The 13,967-nt window shown below is 37.4% G+C and overlaps 1 protein-coding gene across 1 annotated transcript in view; it reads left to right on the forward strand.

Annotated features, from left to right (window-relative positions):
• The window catches only part of LOC110561761 (solute carrier family 5 member 4-like), a 77,367-nt gene extending 66,382 nt beyond the window's left edge, over positions 1-10,985 (forward strand). The window contains exons 11-15 of the mRNA XM_060369345.1: positions 144-294; positions 2,965-3,133; positions 5,404-5,619; positions 8,792-8,891; positions 10,053-10,985. Coding sequence (XP_060225328.1) covers positions 144-294; positions 2,965-3,133; positions 5,404-5,619; positions 8,792-8,891; positions 10,053-10,267 — 851 coding nt within the window. The 3' untranslated portion in view covers positions 10,268-10,985. The remainder of the gene's footprint in view (positions 1-143; positions 295-2,964; positions 3,134-5,403; positions 5,620-8,791; positions 8,892-10,052) is intronic.
• Positions 10,986-13,967: the final 2,982 nt, after the last annotated feature.

Genomic DNA, 13,967 nt, shown 5'->3' on the forward strand with positions numbered 1-13,967 from the left:
AGACAATGTTCATTGATAATCACACTAGCTAATAACTCTGTAAGTGACTGTTTTATCCTTGAGGCTCTTTGATTGAGCAAATCACTCATAAGCCATGAATGACATGCTGTATAACCAGAGCTTGCACCCTCTCCTGACCCCAGGACTGCGAGGCCTGATGCTGTCAGTCATGTTGGCTTCTCTTATGAGCACCCTGACCTCCATCTTCAATAGTGCCAGCACCCTCTTCACCATGGACCTCTACACCAAGATGAGGAAGAAGGCATCAGAGAGAGAGCTCATGATAGCTGGACGGTGAGGGAATCTGGTCTCTGCATAAAACTACTCTGAGGACGGTAGATATAGACAGGAAATACAGATCCCTGCTCTTTGGATTCAGCAAAACTAAAAATATGGTCCTAGAAGGGGGAAGAATCATTAGGGAATATTCAGCCTTTCTCTTTACATGCACTAAATTATAGCCATACTTACTTATTCTTTCCCCCTCTTCATTATCCCTGCACCATATGTATATTTTTAAAAACTGAATACTCCTGTAACCAAACTTTTGTCAAGAAATAGAAATTACCAGGACACCAAACCTCTTCTTGGGTCCCACATTTCCAGAGCTAACAACCGCAACTAGTAACGTCACAAACTGTTCAATCTTTCCAGGTTTGGCTATTTAACTGGTTTAGCTATTTAACTAGAATAATACAGTGGGTTTTCTAATTCACTCATGATTTCAGTCATGTAGCATTGTGCATGAATAGTTTATTCATTTAATCACTGTATAGGCTTCCAATATAGTAATATATTAGAATTCACTGTTCCTGGCCATCTGACTGCGGTATTTCTGTGTATGTCTATTAATGTATGTAAACATGTACTTCTATCAGGGAGATTGGTGTGTGAGTGTGTGGGTGTGTGTGTGTGTGTGTCTTTAATTCTCAACCTACTAATGTTTCTTTTAAATATTCAGTAGTCTTAATTAAGAAGAATTGTAGAAAGTGATCTTAAAAAATAGATATAAATTTTGCAAAAGTGAATGGTAAGAACAACTCTAAATGAAATTTAAGTGATAAAATAACAGACACATCATTTTTCCTTTACACTATCCAGTTTGAGCAATATACCCATGTGTGTTTCCTATGGTGAAAAAGGATTGTGCATCTGTGTGGCTTGGCAACTGAAGTTTATCCATTAGGAAACTGACATTGCTCGTTCTCCGTAGATTGCACACTGAGGAAACCTGGGGGTTGGTGCCCCAGTTCTTCCAGGGTAGAGTTGTGACTTATTTCCGATGATAATAATACATTTTTACCTCATAACAGTATTTTAACAAATTCATTTTAATTTGTTGAAATACTCAAGTTAGGAAGTGTGTGTTACCAGTTCTTGCCACGCCACACAACAAATCAGTACAGCATCTACAGAAAGCTACGGTAGAAGAGCTTTAACAAGTTTACAGTCACGTTGTCTGTAAGGATAGACTACACATTCAAAATATTGAGCTTTTGTGGCACTAGCAGCAATAATGTTAACACATTAACCACTTGGGGTGCAAACGCAAAGAGTTCACCAGACCTGGATCTTGACTCTTTACCAATGAAGTGAGAGTCAGAGAGAGAGACAGAGACAGAGGCAGAGAGAGAGAAACAGAGACAGAGAAGGCCTCTGAATTTCTTGATGGAGAAGGTGCTGGCCTGGATTTCATGGGGCTCAAGCTGGAGTAGTTCCAGTAAAAAATCATAGGCACAAATCCTGTTAACATTTCAAAGATAAATTACTGAGTTTTCGCTAAAATGGAAATTATATCTAAAGCCTACAATTTCACATAACAAAAATATGAGAAAAGCATAGATATTTTTAAAATTTCTTAAGGAGACTTATGACTTGTGAAAAAATAAATAATTAACCACATTCTCTACCATACAGCCATAGTTCTGGGAATAAATTCAGAGATGGATTTTAAAAAGTAACAATGTCTATAGATATCTGAAGTATACTAAAGAAGATTCAGCATGGAGACCCATGGCTCTCTGGGAAAGAAACGATAAGGAATCCATTCTTCTGATAGTCTTAGCCTTCATGAATCCATGTTTTTATTTAGTATTCAAATCGTTTTTGTACGATTGTACTTGTCATCTTGCTACTTGTCCCGGCATTTTCATTACCTAGGATCAATTTCTAGATACTGTGAGGCCCCTGTTTGCATCTATCTTCGACTTGACACCTGTTGTACAGGAGTAAGTGAACAGGACATGATGCCTTAGTCAACAACATAGTCGTGTTAGCACAGAGGAGCACATGAGAGTAACGCAACACAAGTTTACCCAGACGCCGAGAGAAGTGCACCAGGTTCGCTTAACTACAGCAAAGAATTTGATTTTATTCAACGTGAGAGAGAAGGCCCTGGAGCAAAGGGGCAGAGTGTGTGACTTATTTCCAATGGTAATAATACATTTTTACCTCTTAACAGTATTTTAACGAATTCATTTTAGTTGTTGAAAAACTCAAGTTATGAGTATACGTTACCATTTCTTGCCACGCCACACAACATCTGAGATGTTTGATATTTGAATGCTAATCTGTGTAAATTGACTCAGTTTTCCTCAACCTACAGAAAAGGAAAAAGATGAATCTGTTTTATTTATCATGTAAAGTATTAGTGGTGGATAGAAATAATCTAGTGTTATTTCTAATGGAGCTATACATTGAAAAGTATTAGTGAATTGCTGAAATTTTATTTGATTTCATGAATAAATATATAATCGCACAAATAAACATTATAGCTAATTATTGAGTTTACTCGTTCACATTTTACTACAAGGTAATTTTTAGGCATGATATGGGTTAGTGCAAGGTCAAACAGCTTGACTTTCCTTGGAAAACCAATGAAAGAGCAGAAGATTAACTTCAGGAATGGCAGACGCCTACACAATGCTTTTGCTTCATCTTTGAATCACTGTGTTTTCCTGATAGGGTATTTGGCATTGTTCTAATCGTCATCAGCATCCTGTGGGTCCCTTTTATACAGGCATCACAAAATGGACAGCTATTTCATTACATAGGATCATTTGCTAGCTACATTGGGCCTCCAATTAGTGCTGTCTTCATGCTTGCCATCTTCTGCAAAAGAGTCAATGAACAGGTAAGTGAAAATGAAGAAATACATTTGCAAGAATGGGATAAAAAAATTAGAATTTCTTTTGGAATAGAAAAAGATTCTTTTTTGTTTGCTTGTTTGTTGTTGTTGTTGTTGTTTGTTTTGGGGGGTTTTGTGGGTTTTTTGTATTTTTCAGACAGGGTTTCTCTATGAAGCCTTGGCTGTCCTGGAACTCATGCTGGCCTCAAACTCACAGAGATCCACTTGCCTCTACCACCTTGAGTGTTCCACACCAATCTGGAAAAGAAATGCTTTTACTCAAGCACTGTGGTCCATGCCTATGGATCCAGAATTTAATTTAGAAACTTGTGCCAGGAAGACATCTTGAATTTGTAAGTTCAAGACCAACCTGGACAATACGGTGACACCCCATCTCAAAAGTAATGCATTCAGTCCAACCCGGGTCTATCACTTCAGGCCCATTGCAACCTCAATTGTGGTAAGCCACAATGTATAGTGCTCACAAAAGTGTATGTCTAGGCAGTGTACATTCATATTAAACTCTTAGCATTTTTCACAAACTGTGTGCATTCATTGTAAAGTTTTTAAACACACACACACACAATTTTTCAAGACAGGTTTCCAAGGTCCAGTCATAGTTTTACCATATAACAATACTGACAGCAAACAAATCAGTCAACTATGTAATACAAAAAGAGCTGCAGTGCCTACCTTATTTGAATGCTGAGATGGTACAAAAAGATATGTAAAATGTTTACCAAAAAAAATCAACCATGCTAGTACTAACTTGAATATATTAAATGCTATTATTCTATAAGTGATTGATTCGTATAGACCGTTATCTTAATCCATTACCTCTTCTGAAGAGTTGTCTATTAACAGGGTCTTTGGGTGAGAAACAAGTATGGAGAAGCTGATGCCTGCTTTTCCTGCCCTGTCTAACTAACTAAAGTGCTGGGATTCAGATGCAGTCTCCCCAAGTCTCCTGCAGTCTAAAGCTCACATCCCTGACCCCCATGCCTTGCTATTTCCTGAGAGCAGAACTGAGAGCTTGTGTTTCCATTACCATCTATCACTGAGAGAAAAGAAAAGATTTGACTTGTCAAACATACCTATTTTCAGCCCTGAAAGTCATGTAAGCCATAGATCTGCTTATTTGGTGAAATAAATAGCAAGTGTTTAAATCTATAGATTGGAAAACTAAAGTGAAGAAAATCTCATCTTTGGTGAGAGAGGACAGAGTTCTGGAGTTGAGACAAATTAAAATGTGATGTCTAGGATTTAGAAATTAAGAGCAGTCATTCCAAAATATGTACATCATAATGTAAGCCAGTTGCACCTGTAGGTGTATACAAATGGCACTTGTCAATAATGAATAGAATGGAATAGTAATAAATGCACAACAGAGATCAGGAGTTAAGAGCACTCGCTGCTCCTGCAGAGGACCCAGGTAGGTTTCCAGCACCCACACTTGGCAGCTCTCATCCACCTGTAACTCCAGGTTCAGGGAATCGAACTCCCTCTTCTGGCCTCTGCAGGTACTTCACACACGTTACACATACAAATAAGCAGACATACGCACATATATGTAAATAAAAATCAGTAAATGTTGACAGGTTATTAATATTTAATATTGATTTACATTTATAGTAAAGCAGCAGTTACTCCCTAACCAGCTATATACACAACTAACCACACAGAGAGACTAGGGTTTATTTAGTTAGCCTAGAACACAATGCTGCACAATAATTACTCCAGCCTAAATCCCGAAGCTATTATAGTTTCTTCCCATTAAGATTTCCTATGTTATACTTGCTTTCTAATCATATCCTAGGCCCTATTAATTTTTCCATATGTTTCCTAGTATTCTTGTCACCTATCCTTGTCCTTTCTTCACCCTTCACTGGCCTACGATGTCTCACCCTCCTCTGTATTGCTCAGCATTGGCTGGTTGGCTTTTGTTGACAATGCAGAGAATAAATGGTGCCATGTTTACACACACTAGAGACAGGAGTTGCTTAGAATAAGCATCAAAATGCAATGTTTACATTGAAACCAGATAGTGGGGCAGGGAATCAACATTTGAATAAACAAAGGTAAACTGTACCCAGTCCACAAGAACATTATGCCAACAAATAAATTTTAAATTGTTCTGGTATTGAGACACAAAGACAGCAATAGCTTATTGCTAAAGACATATTTTGAGCTTTCCTTACTCTGAAAAACTTCTTGACTTTTTCTTAAGGGAGCCAGCAAGCAGAATGGTAACTTTTTTCTTTCTTTCTTTCTTTCAGGGAGCATTCTGGGGGCTAATGGTTGGACTTGTGATAGGCCTTGCCCGTATGATTCCTGAGTTTATATATGGAACAGGCAGCTGCTTGGCTCCCAGTAACTGTCCCAAGATTATCTGTGGAGTGCACTATACATACTTTGCCATCATTCTGTTTTTTGTGTCCATAGTAGTAATCCTGGGAGTCTCCTTCCTAACGAAGCCAATTCCTGATGTTCACGTGAGTAATGAATGATGACTTCATGCTCATTTAAAAATAACCTTTCTTCCTAACACTGTTGGTTATGATACAGGCTAAGGCAATGGAACCATTATAATACTAGAGCTAGAATCCAAATAAGCAACAGCTTCACAGCTAGCATATGCAAAGCACCAGAGAATGAAGATGTAAGAGATTAGGAAATGAACTGGAAATTAAAAATCTTCCTGACAGAGCTGGGGCATAACTCTATGCCACTGTTTCTGTATACCAGAATGACAGCACTTGGTGTTGCCTAAGAGACCAGGAAACACCACAGAGCAGAAGAGGCACCTGGGCAGGGTCAACTTAGGAGAAACAACAAAAAACATCCACAATATGATCAGAGATAAAATGCACACAGCAACAGGGATGAGAACATAGAACATGTGATATTCATTTTTTTGTCATTCAAATTGCCCATAAAAAAGACAAATAATATTCTGTGTTGGTAAGAAAGTAGTAAATTCCCACAATCCACAGTTTTTAGTAAATACATGAAGCTTGCTAAGAGGGAAATTTGCAGTTGCCAATTTTTAAATTCTTCTATGTATGGGTAAAATATTACACTTTTAGTAGTTTATTTAAAATATATACAAAAGTAGAAAAATACGATTATTTTCTACATGAAAGTTTCTAATAGAAAAAAGGACAATCCAGATTTTTTTTTTTCAATGCAGTTTATTCAGGAACCTTGAACAATCCTCGGACCCTGGGGAAAGAAGATTTTTTATCATTAAGAGAATAAGTATGTAAATGAGGAAGCACTAATACATATTTAATCATGTTCATAGCGTGACTGAATCAGGAAAAGACACGCAGACTATTACAGCATGTTGTACTATCATTTTTTGATATATAGAGAGACACAAATACATATAAAAAGGAAAAATTTGAACATGAATCTGAGCTGAGCATGGTAGTACATACCTTTAATACCAGCACTCAGGAGGCAGAGGCATTTTGATCTTTGTGAGTTCCAGGACAGACAGAACTGCATAATAAAAAACTGTCTCAGAAATAAATAAATATATATATGAACCTGTAATTCTCAACAAAATTACCTGTAGAACGGAGCAAACTGTAGGAATCTGGAAAATGTTAATCTTTTGAAAATATGTATACTCATTATTTAGTGACATTGTTTCAGTTTATTTCCAGCTCGTAATAATACTTCTATGTAGTTTGTGTTTATCATTCACATTCTTTAATATCATTCTTACATGCATCTATACTGAAGGAGTAGCCAGTACAAAATGTCCACTTTGGAAACTTGAAACATTTGGCTGCTAAAATAAAAAAAAAAAAGGAAAAATTAAAAAAAAATTATTAATGACATGTTACCAGAATCTGTTACTAAATACTTACATTTGATAGTGGAATTGAATAAAAATAACATAAGAAAGCATGTAATTACAAAGAATAATGTAATGTGAAATTATATGGCAGTAGGAATAATAACATTACTAATTTTTAAGAACTTGTCTCAAGGATCAATGAGATCATCATTGTGTTTAAATATATTATGAGTTTTTAGCTTCTGATGTAGACTAATTAGCATCAAGAGCTATTTCACAGATAACCATGAAAACTGTTGCAAACTCATGTAGAAAAGGAGTAATGAAACACCCCTCATGCTCTAGCGGGGCTGTGATTTTGCCAGATCCAGATAGTTTCTGCAAGTGTGTAACATCTGGCATTCTGGGGACTCTTCCAAGGGTATATAAATGCCAGTGCCTCCAGAAGGCTATTGGTTGTAGTTGTTCAAGTAGTCACGTGCAAAGAAGAAACGAGAAGAAATTAGATATTTTGACAGCAAAGCTCAAACTCGCCCCAAGGAATTCAACACACCCAATCAGCAGGAAGTAGTCTAAGGATAACAATGCCCTCTTTCCCCTCTATCCTTTTTTCTCTCCTATATATGTTAGAGGGCTGAAAGGGTGGCATAAGGGTAGAAGAAAGAAAAACCCACAATGCAGCCAAAAGTCTGGCTACAAACAACAAAAAGATTTAGTATGAGAAATGCTATTTTTAAGAGTTTATTACGGTATAACATAGAAGCACATAATTTTTATGTCAATAGCAATAAAGCAAGTAAATCTTCACCAACTAATGCAAGAAAGCCATAGATAAAATTGACATGGCTGAAAATATGATTACAAATTTAAAGCCTATTGATCCTTAAAACAATTTTCTTAGAATGGCCCAAGACTGGTAAGCATACAATTTAAATCTGTGGCAAAAAAAAAATTATAAGAATGTCATATATGTTATTTACTTTTTGTTGTTGTTGTTCTTTTGGTTTTTGAGACAGGGCTTCTCAGTGTAACCTTGCTAGCTGTCCTGGACTCACTTTGTAGATCAGAAAGTCCTTGAACTCAGAGAGATCCACCTACCTCTGCCTCCCCAGTGCTGGGATTAAAGGTGTATGCCACCATGCCCAGCTTACTTTCAATTTTTAAAATATTTTTTGAGACAGAGTGTCACTGTATAGTCCTTGTGGCCTGGACTTTGCTATTAAAGATAGGTTGATTTGGAATTGACAGATCTCTGCCTGCCTCTGCCTCCCAAGTGCTGGGATTAATTAACAAACATGAAGATCAAGCATGAACAAATAAATTATACCACAGATAGCCAACAAAATGATATCAAACAGTTAAAATAATTGTTGATAGAAGTTTGTAGGTGAGTGAGGAAAGGCACATGAAAAGGTGAAATTCAAAAACAATTCACAGATACTATCTAAGAATGATGGATCCTGAGAACGAACTTAATACAAACATTTTATAGTAACTATTAGACCAAATCAAAGTCATCAGGATGCAGCACTGACAAAGGCAAGACAGGACAGAACAGCAATTGCAGCTGAGGTTCTGTGTAGGATCGCTGCATCTGTGCCTTTCCTGACATCACAAACCCAGAAGTAGGAGTCTAAGAATACTGTTTGGAGTTGTGAACAAATGCTAGAGTTAAAAACAAGCAATTCAAAATAGTTGATGTGTTTTGCTGAGAGAGTTTGTAAGAGACCTTTCCTTCTAACCTATACTGTTCTGGCACAGTTATGTTTTTAAAACCATACATTAAGCAAGGTATTGTTGGAACATGTTTGTAAATGTCTTCATCACTAATAAACTTGTGTGTTGTCTATGGCTAGCTATACCGCCTGTGCTGGAGTCTTTGGAACAACACAGAAGAACGCATTGACTTAGATGCAGAAGAGAAACCTCTAGAAGATGACAGTGCTCCTGAAGAACGTAATATTTGGCTTACATCTCTTACTGTGTATAGTTTGGCTATATGGGCTTTTATGGGTTATGTTTGTTTTTAAACCCACTAAATTCAGCTTCTGAGATTTACATGTGTAGGTGTTTAAAAACTAAAAATTTTAAAACATATGCTCAATATCTAGGTCTACTGATCATTAAATATGAAATCCATTTATTCATCTTCAGTCTCTCTGCCTGTCTATCCATCATGTGATTATGAAACTGAGTGCCAGCTGCCAAAATAACAATTAATTACAGACTGCCTGTCTCTAATTACATATTGTACTCAACAAATCAGTCTCAATTGGTTATGCCTGAGTGTCTGACATCATCTCCTCTCCACCCTTGTTCTTCAGTATTCTCCCTAACACATATTCTACTCAGGGAAGGCAGATTCCTTCATAGTCCTGATAAAGACTAAGCTAGCCTGTTTTATCAATGAGCTAACTTTCAGGTTTGTTTCTCTTCATTGTTATCCTACTACCTTCTTTCATGACCTTTTCTCATTGGTATATCCTTCCACTAACAGTATTTGGGATTACTCTATTAAATACAATTTTATATTAGGTTAGATTACAATTGGGTATTTCATTAATTTTCAGCCTCTTTTAGATACAAAGGTCATATACTTCTAACACCCCCCCAATAGTTTTGACACATTTCACAGATTTCTGCTTTGTCTTTAATGATTTATTCATAGATCATACCATTTAGAAACATGTCTTAATTTTTCCAGAGCCACAATGAACAGCTTTGCACAAAATGTTTTTGTATATGATCCCCTGTACCACTGGTACATATTTTTAAAAGTCTGACTGAAGGCTGAGAGTATTCTCCATACATGAACCATCTGCCACTGTTCTTTTAACTGTTTCCTTCTTCTAGCATGTTTACATGAGGTTGTTGGTGGCCTTATCTTCTATTTTTAAAACCTTATTGTGACATGTCAGTTCCCCATCCTCAGTTTCCACTTATTTTTCTTCTGTTTATTGGATTCTTAGCATGCAGAGTTTTCTATTTTATATAATCAGATTTAACCATACTTTCCCATATAGTCCCCTGACGTTTGCTCACAGCCATTTGTAGGGCAGCAACAGCGTTTTCCATATCCTGTCTTTGGTGATGACTTATTGATTCTTCTTGTTACAGATGAATCTGAGCAATCCAGTGGATGTCTTAAGAGAGCATGTAGCGTATTCTGTGGTTTGCAGAACAAAGGGCCTAAGCTAACCAAAGAAGAGGAAGAAGCCCTGAGGAAAAAATTCTCAGACACATCTGAGAAGCCCTTTTGGAGAAATGTAGTGAATATCAATGCCATCATCCTCTTGGCTGTGGCTGTCTTTGTCCATGCCTATTTTGCCTGAACCCTGAACGAAGCAAAGGACTGAGTTTTCTTTTATAAAGTCTGTCATGTGACAAAGTAGATGACCAATTGGAAATGTTGTGCAATTAGATTGCTACACATATGATTTCTTGCTTTTATCATGCCTTTGTGTTAATCAGTTGAAAGATTCTTTTTTCCAGGTCTATTTAGATGGAAATAAAAACGTATATATTTAAGATACATACCATGGTGATTTGATATGTACACACTTTGAAATGATAATCATGACCAAATTAATATACCTATCATCTGCTTTGGTCATCTTTTGTGTTCTTAAGGATGACAATATTTAAGATGTGCTCACTTAGTAAACTTCAGTTTACAATAGCATTTTTTTAAGTATAGTCACTATAATTTGCATAAATTCCCAGAATTCTTTTTGTGTCCAAAATTGTATGCCCTTTGATCAACATCTAACTATTTCAAACTTTATAACTATGAAAACTCACTATTGACTGGATATGATGTGAAGTCTTAATGAATTAATTAATATCCCATGGTTGCAAAGCAAGCTTGCCTTCTTCTAGGCATATCTTCTAGAACAATTTATCCTTAGCAATTGTTTCTGTGGGGCAGACTTCCTTATGTGCCCATACACACATTTGTAATGCATGTGTATATTCTACTTCCCTGAAAAGGAAATTTAAATGTCGTAACAGTGAATGAATTAAAAAGCTTGACCTTGTCTTTAATGGAAATCTGTACCATCATATTCATTATTTTTTCCCCTCTTTCTCCCTCTCACTCCCATTCCCTCTCTCTCTTGCCTCAGTCCTAGAAAGGTTATGTGGCTCATTTATATTCACACAACCTGTTACCGGGCAGAGTATGGTCATCAATCCACATTTTCCAATTCTACATGCCTTTATGCAAAACCTCATGGTTCATTTTTAGTGTGCGTTTCAATATTTAATGCTAATAGAAACAAATGGATTTGGCTACATATATTACAGTTTGGTTGAAAACAAAAAAACTGTCTGTAGCTAGGCATGGTGGCACACACCTTTGATCCCAGTACTCAGGAAGGTAGAGGCAGTTGGATTGATGTGAGTTCCAGGCCAGCCTGGTCTACAGATCAACTCCAGAACAGCCAAGGCTGTTACACAGAGAAACCCTGTCATGAAAAACAAAAACAAAGCAACAACAACAAAAAAGACAGTCTGTACCATTACCATGTAATTGATGTATACTAGAACATAACAACTTTTTCAAAACATTATGGATGCTTGAAACACACATAGGAGCCTCTCTCCCATCCCTCACCCATCAACACACAGACTGGCCTAACTCAGGACCCACAGCTCACAAACTGGCCTTGTCTATTAAGTTCAACTTCCCCTCTCCCATCTGAGTGACATCCAAGAAAATACAAATGTATGGCTGAGTGAACCAAGAAAGACAATCACAGAGATTCGCCTGCCTCTTCCTCTGAGAGTGCTGGGATTAAAGGCGTGTGCCACCACATCCCCACCTTAGGTCTACTCTTGTTGCATCTTGTTAGGCCACTTTCAGGTGATACCACTGGGAGACCTGCTCTTTTTTAAAGGGAAACTGAGGAGCAGTGGATCTGGGGAAAAGGAAAGGAAGGGACTTCTGGGTAGGGGAGGTTGTAGTGGGGTTGAATTCTACAAAAAGGAGGGGGTGGGGACCTAGCAGTGATAGCACATGCTTTTAATCCAAGCATTCAGTAAGTAGAGGCAGGCAGATCTCTGTGAGTTAGAAGGTAGCCTGATCTACAGAGTGAGTTCTAGGACAGCCAGGGCTACACAGCAAAAGCAAAACCCTGTCTTGAAAAAAAAAAAAGAGAAAAAGATATTATATCCAGAAAACTAGTCTCAAACAGAACACAGAAAACAGTACTCCAGAGTAAAGAAAGAAATGAACATAGCCCAGAGCATGTAAGAAGGAAATAAATGGGGAAAGCAAAGTATAATGAAGAACTCAAAAAATGAAAAACAAGCAACAACAAAATGACTGCAATCAACAGACAGTTTTAAAAAATAACTATAAATATCAGTGGCCTCCATTCACCAAGAAAAAAAAAAACATAGACTAGCTGAATGAATTAAGAAACAAAATGAATCTTTATGTTTTCTACGAGATACTCAGGTTTTTTAAAAAAAGAAAAAAAGGCACCACCTTGAAATGAAAACATGAAAAAAATTGTTCCAATCAAAGCAATCAGATGCTGCTATTCTAGTGTCTGATAGAACAGACTTCCAACTAAAACCAATCAAAAAAGATAAAAGCGTTATACTTGATTCTAATCAAGAGAATAATTAATCAAGATGACATTCAAATCCTAGCCATATATGCACCAAGCTTCATCAGAACTGTACTACTGAATTTAAAGACACAAAATTACATCAATCCATTAGGAGTATGGGATTTCAGTTCTCTACTTCTTCCAAAAGACAGATCATGTATCTAGACTGAAACATTAGAAATGAATGGTCTTCCACATCAAATGTATATAAGACACTACAGAACAGAGATAGCTACAGAATATTCCACCCAAATGCCAAAGGATACACAGTCTACTCAGCAGCTCCTGGAGTGGTAGCCCACAAATATCCACCCTTAATTACTGGGCCAAGGTTCCTGATATGGCTGGTGGAGGAATTAAACCAGGATCAGTGGGGAGGGCCAACAGCAAGACCTCAGCTGTGACAATTTTATTGAGAGCAATCCCATTTTATACCCTGATCAGAAACAGAATACAGTGGCAATTGTCAGGATGAAGGTGGTTGCAGTTGCCAAGGTACAATGACATTTGCAAGCTATACAGGATACACAGGATTAATGTCTAAGAGCAATTGTCCTGTCAAGTTTCTAAATGCTTCATTGACGTCTAAGGGACATTAAGAAACACAGAGGCAGCCTGAACGCTTCATTGCCTGAGGGAGTGCCTCTGTTTCTCAGGAACTGAAAAATTGAGTATCCCAGATGCCATGAACTCTGACATGACAGACCTATGATGCATGCTTCTCAAAGCAGCTAGACCAGGTTGACCCCTTGATTCCCTGCAGTAGCCTCCTCTAAAATAGACCATATCTTGGCACACAAAACAAATCATAGCACATTCAGGAAGACTTAAATAACTCCATGTTTTCTATCTGACTGTAATAAAACTTAAAATCAACAGCAAACAAATATCATGGGGATTGAACGCCTCATTTTTAAATGATACATGGATCAAAGAAAAATTCAAATAGAAAATTTAAACTTCCTGAAACTAAATTACAATGAAAACACAAGACAAAAAAAGAAAAAAAAAAAAAGCCTCTCGGACACATTGAAAGCAGTCCTTTGAGAGAAATTTATAGATGTAAAATGCCTACTTGGGGCTCTACACTTGAGAACTGCTACATCTATGACAGTGTGGGCCTGAGCTGGAGCTTGTAATAAAGACCCTACTGCATTTGCATCAGAATCGGCTCCTTTGGTCTTTGGGGTCTGTGAGACTTGGGCATAACATCTTGGGGGCTCATCAGGAATTCCCACGATCCACCCCAAACCCCCAAATCAAAGGGTAGAGGACCAACCAGTAAGCGTCTTACCTGTCCCAGTGTTCCTCTAGTTTCTGTTTGGGGCCTCGAGGCAAAATCTGTAATCTTGTGTGGTCAGACAGGCTAGGGCGGATGCACTAGACAACTGTGGCCACAGGGGCCTGGAAGACA

This window comes from Meriones unguiculatus, chromosome 16 (genome assembly GCF_030254825.1).
Source record: "Meriones unguiculatus strain TT.TT164.6M chromosome 16, Bangor_MerUng_6.1, whole genome shotgun sequence".
In the NCBI taxonomy this organism is placed as follows: domain Eukaryota; kingdom Metazoa; phylum Chordata; class Mammalia; order Rodentia; family Muridae; genus Meriones; species Meriones unguiculatus.